The following is a 12,205-nucleotide window of genomic DNA, read 5'->3' on the forward strand; positions in this document are numbered from 1 at the left end:
TTCAGCCTAGGAGGCAGTCATTTTCAGTTTCGTGCGCTGCCCTTTGGTCTCACCACAGCCCCCAGGGTGTTCACCAAATGTTTGGCGGTAGTGACTGCTCGCCTGAGAAGTCTAGGATTCCAGGTGTTTCCGTATCACGACTGGCTCCTAACTGCCACCTCCAAGCATCTACTATTGCGGAGCCTACAAGCCACGATATCACTGGTCAATTCCCTTGGAATCACCTTCAATTGGCCAAAGTCTGTGTTGCTGCCATCTCAACGCATAAGATTCATCGGAGTAGAGATAGACTCAAACCGAATGCGGGTCTATCTACCTACAGACAGGATACAAACCATACAGGCTCAAGTTCGAGCCTTACTTCCCAGATCCAAAGCCCCAGCCAGAATGGTACTGCAGCTATTGGGATCCATGTCCGCCACGGTTTTTCTAGTTCCCCTAGCAAGATTGCACATGAGAATTCTCCAGTGGCTTCTTTCAGCTCAGTGGTCCTTTCAGGAACTCCCTCTGTCACCTCATATGGATCACGGAAACCTGCAAATGGGACCTTTGCTGGTGGCTGGTGCCCTCCAATCTGGATCAGGGACGACCCTTTGTTCCACCTCCTCCTGCGGCCACTTTGACCACTGACGCCTCCCAGATGGGGTGGGGGGGCATTCCCTGGGCAGGTCAGTCCAAGGCAAATGGCACCCAGAAGAGACCCTACTTCATATCAACATCCTAGAAATGAGGGCGGTGCTTCTGTCCCTTCAAGCCCTTCACGATTACCTCCCTCAGGGCGTAATTGCCGTTCACTCAGACAACATGTCATTGGTCTGATACCTGAACAAACAGGGAGGGACCAGATCCTATCCTCTTTGCAGAGAGGCCATGAGAGTTTGGGAATGGGCAGTGTCAACCAAACGCTTTCTAGTGGCTACTCATATCCCGGGCAAGTCCAATGTGATAGCCGACAGACTGAGCAGAACCATCCTCTCTCCTCACGAATGGTCTCTGAACATTACAGTTGCAAATCAGATTTTCAGCAAATGGGGAGTTCCGTGTTGCGATCTCTTCGCGACTCCACTGAATGCAAAGTGCAAAAAGTTCTTCTCCCTCACCCCGGCTCTGGGGAAGAGCCCCATGGACGCACTAGCCCGTCCATGGCCCACCGGCTTGCTTTATGCCTTCCCCCCAGTTCCTCTCCTTCCCAGGGTGATCCAAAAGGCATCTCTCTTGGGGAGCAAAATGATCTTAGTTGCTCCTTACTGGCCTCGTCAAGTATGGTTCCCCTATCTTCGGAAATATGCTCTGGAAGGTCCATGGTTCCTGGATCAGATCCCAGACCTATTGGTTCATCAGTCGGGACTATTCCACCAGTCCCTACACACCTTAAAATTGACGGCTTGGCTCCTCCTCTTCCGACTATAGTCAGGAGTCATACATTGGATCCAGACGTTGTACACATCTTATCTTCGGCCCACAAGTCTGCTACAAAGAAATTGTATTCTAGCAAATGGAAAAGATTTGCTATTTGGGCTCAACTCCGGGGCCTGGATCCCATCACTATTCCCATATCAGAAGTACTGAAATTTCTAACTTCTCTTTTCAATCAAGGCTCTTCAGTCTCTACCATCAAGGTTCAATTGGCAGCTATTTCCAATTTTCACGAATCTATAAACCCACCTTTAATGAGCAACAGATTGTGTAAGACCTTCTTGAAAGGTGCTGCGCTTTTAAGACCTCCGATTTCTCATCCTGCTCCTCCATGGGATCTCGATGTGGTGTTATGCGCCTTAACTTCCTTCCTTGAACCGGCAGCGACATGTGATTTAAAATTTCTATCGTGGAAGACTGCCTTTCTGGTGGCGATTACTTCTGCCAGAAGGGTTTCAGAGCTTCAAGCTTTGTCTGTAAAACCTCCGTACTTGTTTTTTCACAAAGACAGAGTATCTGTCAGGCCAAATCCTTCCTTTGTCCCTAAAGTTTGTTCCAGTTTCTGCCTACAACAATCATTAGAACTTCCAGTCTTCTTTCCGAAGTATTCTAACAAAGCGGAATTCATATTCCACACATTAGATGTCCACAGGCAGTTGCGTTTTTATTTAGATAGGACCAAGCAAACAAGGAAAACAGATCAGTTGTTTGTATCCTTTGCGGACAATAAATTGGGCAAAGCCGTCACAAAGGTCACTATTGCCAAATGGATCAGGGACTGTATTACTCAAGCTTATTCTTATTCTAATAAAGAGCTTACCACCTCTGTCAAAGCTCATTCTACAAGGGCTATGGCTACTTCAATAGCATTTCATTCTAAGCTTGCCATTAGTGACATTTGTGCTGCGGCTACATGGTCTTCCCCGCACACTTTCATTTCCCACTACAAATTGGATGTGGCATCTAGAGGACGAGCTTCATTTGGTTTCACAGTGCTCAGGAGTGTTTTCCAATGAGCCACCCAGGATTTAGGTGCTAGGGACGCTGTCCCATCAGTATTGAATGTAGGCGAGATAGGATCACATAACATCTTTTAGTTATGTACTTACCATAACTTTAGATGTTTGGGATCCATCTCGCCTACATTCCCAATAATCCACTCTCCTTCCCCCTTCCTTGGAGATCAGAGGATATCAGAAGGTCCGAATCCTGTTTCATCTTGAAACATCTAACAATGTTATATAAACAAGTTGTGCATGTGTGCATGAATGCGGACAAACAAGATCTGGGGGATTAGTGGTGGTGCATCCTGGGATAAGAAATAGCTCAGCCAATAAGAGGCCTTGCTTTATAGCATAGCGTGCCGAGTCGGAGCCGAGGGATCGGCTCCGAGCCCATCAGTATTGAATGTAGGCGAGATGGATCCCAAACATCTAAAGTTATGGTAAGTACATAACTAAAAGTTTAGTAACACACTCTTGTACAATTTGTAGTTCTCAGCGTTGTTGTAAAGATGCCGTAGAACCACTTTTCTGCAAATCTCTAAATTAATGGTTGTCATTTTCATTGTGAAGGGCAGGCTGCTGTAACATCCTGAAGTCTGACTTTTTTCAGCTATTGATATTGTGAAGAGTTTGCATTGAAAAATAATTCTCTGGAAGGTGGACTGTCTTAGAAGATGCACAGTAAGCAGTTTTTATGTTCAGCTGAATGTTTTATCTGTTGATTTTATATTTAGCTGCCCATTTTGTGCTGTCCTGTTTGATGATTAGAGTTTCAGAAGCAGAGCCAAGGCAGTCCACTTTATCAGATAGGCATGCATATTAGATATTTTACTTGAGTTTTATAAAGCAGTAAACACTGTTAATGTATCAATGCAAAAAATAATCAGTACGTGACTAAAATGTGTTGCCTTGCAGGTGTTAATTACTTGAAAGATCTCATAATTGCCGTTGGTATCTTCCTGGTCAGCATAATTAGCACCCTGGTGACTGTCCTAATTGTAGCAGCCTTGGTGTCCCTTGTTGGGCAGTCCTTATCTTGGTATAGCCATTTTGGAGTTGCAGTGTGTCTTTATGGAGCAGCAGCAGTGGCTAAACTAATACTTATCCACACACTGGCCAAAAATCTCTATTATATAGTAAGTATGCTTGTAGCTTCTTTGTCTCTATATTGAATATAGTTATAGAATTTGCTCGCATGTACATCACACGTGCAGTTGCAACAATTCTGTATGACAGGCATATCACCATTAATTTTATTTATTTTTTATTTTACATTTGTTGACCGGGAGTGTCCAGCTGAGCTATTGCCCTTTTTCAGCAGAGGCCCGGGGATTAATTTCCGACAGATTCACATGTCACTGAAGGCATACTTAGTCTTTCACCAGAATGGCCCTGCATACTTCCTCTACATGGAAACACTTCAAAACTTTCTTGTGATTTACTGAGCAAGAGAAAATGTTCTGTATCATGATTGCCTAATGATTTTAGAGATTTCAAACAGCTATTACAATACTGTTTGTTTCAGCTTTAATAGACAAGACAAGGTTGAGAAAATATTTAGTCTCCTTTAGTTTGAGTACATAATATAGCCATAATTTTAATCAAAATTGTAAATGCTGTGATGTCCCAGAACTGGAACAGTAATCAAGGAGCCTCAATACTCACCACTGGCAACAGTGGGGGATGTACACACTGGGAGTATGACAAGTACACACAGTCAGTCTGGGGCTGGTTTGTCCCTCTTTCTCCAGATCCCCAGTAACTCTTCACTGGCACAGCTATGTAGTTGAGATCTCAGCTGAGTGGCCAAGCCAGGACCTCCAGCACCCTCGCTGTCGAACCAGTGCTTTATGTCCCTGCCCAAGTAACTGACACACACACCCCTGGGAAAGGCTGGCACAGGTTTACTAGCTATACCCCCTTTTGACCAGACTATAAGGTAGTTTTCACTGCCACCAACCACTACTTATCAGCTACTTTAAGGCCCTTAGCAAAGGGTGTTAAATCTTACTGTGTAATGTTACTATTAATCCAAATGGTAGTTTGACCAAGAACAAGACTATTAGGAGTGGCCAGCACAGTGTCACCAAATAGATCTGCAAGTACTCTCAGAGCTTAAATATCTCTAGACAGACCAGCCACAATTGAAAGGTTTAAATATGTTTAATAATAAATAAAAGAACAAGAAAATACTCTGTAAACAATCACAGTCGCATCAGAGTTCAAAATCACAGAAAATATTTAAAACAACATTGCAGGACAGTCTCATAAATAAAGAAGGCAACTCAGCTGTACTTCACTATATATCTACTGTATTTAAGAGAAATTACTGTACCCTAGACTGACTTACTCATAGCAAGGCAATACAGATGTAGTGAGTGGGTTTTCCAGCTGATGCTGAGAGGTCAAAGACAAAATACAAAATAATTAATATTTCAAATATTGCTGCTGGGATACTTGCAGCATGACATCACTCCTTGTCATCTGGCTTTAGTTCCCAAGCTAAACCCCTATTGCTAGAAGCTGCCAGCATTTATCATCTCCATGTGTAAACGCATAAGCAAGGACATCTTAGATCTTTTGGCAAATGGTAGACGTCATAAAATAATTTACATTGCTCCACATGTAAAGACAATACAAATAAACTTCTAGTTCTAGACATTGTTTGCTACTGCACTGAAAGTGAGAGATAGCATCTTTTGTTTGTTTATGGCCCAACTATAAAGTAACTTAACCTCAACCATTTTTATGAAGTTTTGCAAGGTAATATCCTGTGTTTCAGTCTCCCGTAGTGTTTAAAAATATCTCTTCAGCACGTCTATACAATATGGCATACAGTTCTAATAGATTTGTAACAGACATATGAATCATGTTGATATTCACAAATGACACACAACAACTTACAAAATTCCAGATAGCTGGGTTGCCAGTATCTCCTTTTGTTACATTTCTATAGAAGTCATATTAATATTCACAAATTACATATAATTATTTACAAAATTCCAGAAAGTTGTGCTGGCTATATCTCCCTTTTGTCACATGCATCTATGATTTGATTTTGCTTTGTTAATATTGATGGTATTAACATTTATTTATTTGATATTTGTTTACCGGGAAGGTCCTACTAGGTCATAATGAACCCGTTTTTAGCAGAAGGGTGGGGAGAAAAGCTCCAGTTACAGACTAAAATGTACATTTTGTTTTTTTAAATAGAAAAAAACTGAAATTACAAAACTCTTTAAATGCTGTAGTTACAGACTGAAGTGTACAAATCTTTTATGACAGAAGACTGAAATGTGCCAATTTTTTAAACAAAACACAATATTACAAGCCATACAAGTAATAGGTATATTGTGATAAGGCATTTTTATAAACACAAAACACAGTAATACAAGAAATAAAAGTACTAAGTACAAAACTTATTTACTGTAAAAACATTTCAGAATATCAGTTTAAGATTTATTCATTCATTTGATTACCAGGTAAGTGAATTGCTTCTAAAGGAACATTTTCATCTCTATCCAAGTTTATTAAGGGTTTACTGTATTTTTTAATTTTAGCTGTATAACATACTCAGACTAATCACAAAGTGAGACAATAGCTGGTATATACTGACTAATGTATCAGCTGCTCTGATTAACTGTAAACTACAGTTTTATGAAACAAAAGCAAGATTTATTTCTCAAGCATTCTGTTTCATTTAAAAATATATTCAATTCACAAAGGTTTGTATATGGTTTGGAAAAGCATTCTGCAACTGGGGAACAAGGGTAAAATGGTTTTCTAATCTATGAACAGGTTTTGGTTCTGGGGCTTAAAACAGACAAGCGAAGAAGAGGATAAACAGTGAAGTACAAAAAGGGGGGCGTATTTAAGAGCATGGCCTAAGTGAAGTAATTAAAAGGTTTATCTTAACATGTTTGATACTAAATTTGTTACGTTGCTACGGCTGGCTTGGTCAAGTCTCTTATCTGTTAAGTTTGAGTTGTTCCTTCTCTGAGATTGAAGTATCCCAAAGAAAAATTGCATTGAGTTTTAATCTTTTATTCTCTTTCTGTGAGTTGTAGTGAGATTAATAAAGTAAAGGGGTGGGAAGGAATGTAGTCCACAAAAAAAAAAAAAATGCACAACCTATTGATTATTTTTTCAATGGGTTGAAGTAACTGTGCCTTTATGTTAACTAGAAACACTTTTGTGTTAATGGGTAGTGGTCTGTTTCAGAGGCTGTATTCATTGAAGAATCACTTGAGAATTACTTGGCTTAAAATATACTGATCTGAACCAGTTTATTATTTTAGAAGTGAAACATAATGTCTTCATTGTGTGGCAAGAGTACTAAAACAGGATTTTTTCTATAATTTGGATTTTCTTTTTAATTGATGATGCAGCCCATATTAATTAAGTATAATCAGATTGTGGAACAAAGATTTTATTGTAGTAGATCTGGCAGCTGTAGTTAGCAGATTAGATGCAGAATGAGATGATATAAGATGAATAAATAGTGTAGTATAAAGCATACCCAAATGATGTCCAATCTCAAGCAAAGACATTTTGTAGTCACTGGCTAACTTTTCATTCTTCTCAGTCATATTTAGGCTCAAGTTTAATTATGAACAAACACATTTTGCTCATGTTTCAAATACTACTGTTTATATTGTCACACCCGGGCTGAATGTTTTCTTCAATTATAAATGTAGGCTTAAAGAAAAGTCATATTGAATCCGATTAATTTCTGATTAATTGTTGTATGTCCTATCATTTGCTAGAAGTGGTAATTTAATTACTTGTTTTAACCTGCTTTCTTTTTTTCAGTCTGAAGTCTGTGTTATGTTAAAGATGAAGGGACTTGGGTTTTAGTCCTTAAACTATGATATTTTTTATATTCTAACATTGCATGCTGTTTTTGTTTTTTAAACATTCATTTTTAATAATTATCTTGTTTTATTACTGTTTTGCTCAGAGGTATTCCCTTTAAAGAGGACAAAGTCATCTTATTGTAAAACAGAATTAGTAATCATAGATGGCAGAGTTAGTGAGGTTCTTTCATTAGTCCCCCCTCCAGATGACTCTCCTTTTTTGATCTCCCTATTCTATCTATTTTGCAACATAATGGGGGAGGAGATAGCTGACTGTAGAGTTTTGTACCCAAAACCTCATGTCCCTTTTCAACCTTGGATGTATATGCCTTCAGTGTTTGACCCACTGTGTTTTCTTCAACACACACTGATCTTTGTAACTACAGAGCACATCCTACATGGTAGGTGAAGATTATTGTGTTTATTATTGACCTTTCCCCTATTTCTACCCACCTGGTCTGGACCAGATGGCACTTATGCGAAAGTCAGCGTGTTTCACTACTGGTGAGCTAGTAATGGCAGTTTACTGCCTTCCCTTATACCAGTCTATATAGTCCCCAGACCTTTAACAGAATCCTGATCAACGTTTCTAGCACTCTTAAAGCACATTTCATGTACAGTGCAGCCATTCCAATTTTGCCATACAATTGAGAAGAACTAAAGTAAGTTGTTTTGTTTGTTAGTTTTAGAAAAAGGGTACTGGTATTTGCCCTCTCTCTGAGCAGTGATGACCCCAGAGTAGGGATGGATGTGGAGGGGATAAGTGATTTTTTGTGGGCTAATGTCTATTTGCAATCTTGTAATAGCTTTACTTTGTGTTTGGGTCTAAATATTGACAAGACTGACCTCCTGATGGCTAGCTCCAAGACACAGAGGGACAGAGTCCTGACTTTGTCAGAGGCACCCCAAGTTAGAGTCGTGCTCCCATAGGAGATGGAGGATGGGAGTGAGCATTCATCCCTAGATCACTTGCTCTGGGGTTAGAGAGAAGGCTTTGGTTCATAGCGTGGGTAAAATCTAGTTGGAGCACTTGGTGTTCACCCCAGTGAGCTAGTTTAGTGAGTCTGTGATGCCATATTCAAGTCACTCACAGAGCTGAGGGAAATTCAGTGTGTGGAGATGTGCTTTATCTCAGAGGGCAGCTATAGTGGAATTTGGAAGAGCCACTGGAGGAGGGGGGAGGGTCACCACTGCAGGAACAGCAAGGTAACCTACTCCCTACTACCCAACTGTTGCCATGAGTGAATGAGTTCATTGGAGTCTCTGACAGGAATGAGTGGGCATAGGCCTCTCATCTCATCCAGGAGTCCCTGGCATCTGCAGCAATGGAAATGGGGCTGATTGGGTGCAGGTAGAGAAACTATTGGGCTCAGTTTTGTGGGAAAGGGAAGGGAGGTTTAAAAATGTCTTTTTTTTTTGTTAATAAAAGGGGGTCAGAGAAATGCCCGATGAATTAAACCTTGAGGTATTCTTCTAAGTGTGGGGGGGGGGGGTTCTGATGTCTTAATTTGGCAGAACCTGTTAGATAAGTAGCTGGAAATTAAGCTGTCCTAGATCTACATTTCTTGGCTGAACTTGTCTGGGGCTTTCTCATTTTATTTACTTGTTAAATTATGTTTGTTTACTTATATCGTTACTGTTATGGACATAAACAGTGTTTCTTTTGACCCGGCTATACATATGCATAGTGCACAAAGTTGCTTGTATTCTTATTTTATTTTTTAACCCTCTTAGGGCACTGGTCCCAATGGACTCCTTTCTTATAAGTTCATCCCTGGGAATAAACAAAATGCATGCATTGCAAGAACAGTTTACAGTTGATGGTAGTGATCAAACTACATTTACAAGAAAAAATAAGTTTTGTAACGGACAATTATAGTAGAACACCTTTAACTGGGTAGTTTTAAACATTCAGTCAGGTGGAAGACGACATTATGTATATTTACAGTGCATACATAATTCAGCAGTTTACAAAGTTTGTAAAAGGGTGAGGCAAAAGTGTTAGCAACATACATTTTATGAATCCTAGATAATGCTACTATTGATAAAGTATTTCATTGTATTTCTTTAAACAAAGCTTTTGAATGGGAGGTGGAAGGATTTCATATTTGTAAGGAAGTATTCATAGGTTCATAGGTTCATAGGTTTATACTAGGCTATCTGCCCTAAGGCATTTATAAGCCTAGCCCAAATTATTGTGGCTTACGCCACCCCTTATATGAAAAAATACTGTGCCCATTAGTTTGTTGTGCCTCTGTCCAGCAGTGACCCAGAGATGATTCCCGGGGTAAACCTACGATCTCCCATCCACAGGTCTAGATTTCTCTTGAACAGAGTCAGCGTGGTGCTCTGCCTCACATGGACCGGGATTTTATTCCACAGCATAGGGAGTCTCTGAGTGATAAATCTATCCCTCCAGCACGTCCTATTTATATCCGTGCTAAGGTTTAAGTCGCTTGCTCTAGTGGTTTTGGTGGATTTGGATTTTTGAGGTGGAGCATGTCCATTAATTCCGGGTTGGACATGGCCTTGTATGTCAGGCACATGTCACCTCTGAGCAGACGGTATGCGACTGAATAGAGCTGGAGTTTCTTCAATCTGGCAGCATATGACAGATTTTGGAGTCCCTTTATCCTTTTGGTGAGGAACTTTTGGGGTCTCTCCAATTGCTGCAGATGTCGGGTGAGATACATCCCGAATGGGGCATTGTACTCGATCATTGGTCTGATAAGTGAAGAGTACAGGGGAACAATGACCTCACTAGATCTGGATGTGAATCCCTTCATGATCAGGTGGGCAATGTAGAAGGTCTTTCTAACCACTTTAGCAATGTGAGTGTCAAAAGAAAGGCCACTGTCAACCTGGGTCCCCAGATCCCTGATAACCTCTTCTGTGCTTAGTGGATTGCCACCTATATGGTAGCTTGGGGTTACCTTGTTTTTCCCGAAGGGTATGACTATACATTTTTTGGCGTTTAACTTCAGGCCATGGCTCTGGCACCAGCTATCTGTTTCCGTGAGTCCCTTCTGAAGGATATCAGTGTCCGATGCACTTTCCACTATGGCCCAGTTTGCAGTCATCTGCAAACTTTGTCAGCCAAAGTCCTCCCATGTTGGCCTGTACTTCAGAGAAGTAGATGCCAAACAATAGGGGGCCAAGGACCGAGCCCTGTGGGACACCACTTGTGACCGGCTTGGAGTCTGACACAGCGCCAGCAACTCTAACCCTGCGGGTTCTGTCCTTAAGCCAGTTTGCAACCCATCTTGTGACATATGGGTTTACATTTAAGCTGGTAAGTTTTTCTACAATACCCGAGTGGGGTATTGTGTCGAAAGCCTTTGCAAGGTCAAGGTAGGCTGTATGGACTGCCTTTCCCTCATCAATGGCCTTGGTGACTATTTCAAGAAGTCGACCAAGTTCAAAAGGCATGATCTTCCCTTGACAAAGCCAAACTGGGTCGGGTCCAATGTCTGCAAGTCCCCTATATCTTTGTTTATGAGCTCCATTATGATCCTCTCCATAGCTTTGCAGACTAGACTTGTTAAGCTTATGGGGTAATTACCAGGGTCCGTGAGGCGCCACCTTTGTGGAGTGGGACCACAGTTGCCGTCACGCCACTCCTTGGGCACGTATCCTGTGGTAAGGCTGAGATTAAACAGCTGCCTTATGTGCGGGTTTAATTCCTCATTTAGCTCGTGTAGCACACAGCCGGGGACACCATCCGGTCCCATTGATGCTGTGTTTTTAGCTTTAGAGAGCAGCTTTCACCTGCGCATTTGAGATGTCCGGGAGGCTACACTCGGCTGGGATAGTTATCTCTCCTTTAGGGGAGAGGGGTGAAGTTTGCACTGAACCTGTCTGCCAGTATGTTGGCAATGTCTGTGGGTTCAGTGATTTTTGTATCATTTTGGACTAATTCTGAGCATATCTGTGAGTTTCCACCCAGGTTCCTAACATAGCTGAAAAAGGCCTTATGATTGTCCTTTGAATCCATGGCAATTTTCTCTCAAAATTGGCCTTAGTTGATTTTATGAGTGCTCGTATTTTTTTACTAATAATGATCAGGGTGACTTCCCTTTTATGGATTTTGTTCTATCATGTAATAGCTTTCTCCTCTTATTGTAAAGTTTGTTAATGGCTGGGGTCCACCAGACTGGACGTTTGCCCTTTGTGGAAAGAGTCTTGGTTTTATTTGGGATTGCCTGATCCATGCAGTCCTGGAGGTGTTCATAGAAGGCATTTGTAAGGGCTTCCGCAGCTTGGGTTGTGGTTTCCTCTGACTCAGGGGCCTTGAAGGATACCACACCAGTCTTGAGTAGTGTGAAGTTTGCTTTAGAGAAGTTCTTCACTATGGTCTTTTTGTTTGGGGTGGGGCGGGATGTGGATTTCCAGTGAGATTAGTTTATGATCAGATCTCACCAATGAGGGATATACTTCGGTGTGGAGCATTTTGTCCCCATGTTTGTGACAATGAGATCTAGTATATTTTCTCCTCTCGTGGGAACAGTGACTAGCTGTTCCATGGCATTTGAATTTATGAACTCCAGGAACCGTTGGGCTAGAAAGTTAGGGCTTGAGTAATGTTCCCAGTCTATATTCGGGTAGTTGAAGTCACCCAATATGATGGTGTTTGGAGATACATTTATACCCTCCAGTGTCTTCAGGAAGGCTGTGTGGGGTTCCTGAGTTTGAGAGGGTGGCCTGTAGCATGCTACAATTTGTAGAGCAGTTTTGCCTATTGTTAGTTGCACCTGGATGGTTTCCGAGCTTCATGCGTTGCCACCAACCTGGAGGTGTGAGTATCCTTTATGAATATGGATACACCCCTCCTTTTGTGGAGTGGTCCGGGTTTTGGGGCGGAACGCATGATATGAGGTAAAACCTAATAGTGCCGGGGTGCTCTCAGGAGCCTTGAACCAGGTTTCAGTT

At 41.4% G+C, this 12,205-nt stretch overlaps 1 protein-coding gene across 1 annotated transcript in view; it reads left to right on the forward strand.

The window, feature by feature from the left end:
* Positions 1–12,205, forward strand: part of ERMP1 (endoplasmic reticulum metallopeptidase 1) — a 1,021,143-nt gene that overhangs the window by 401,788 nt on the left and 607,150 nt on the right. Inside the window, exon 8 of the mRNA XM_044067197.1 lies at positions 3,336–3,556. Within this exon, the coding sequence (XP_043923132.1) occupies positions 3,336–3,556 (221 nt within the window). The remainder of the gene's footprint in view (positions 1–3,335; positions 3,557–12,205) is intronic.

The sequence above is a fragment of the Protopterus annectens genome, chromosome 3.part1, assembly GCF_019279795.1.
Source record: "Protopterus annectens isolate FY-2018-M chromosome 3.part1, PAN1.0, whole genome shotgun sequence".
NCBI lineage: Eukaryota > Metazoa > Chordata > Ceratodontiformes > Protopteridae > Protopterus > Protopterus annectens.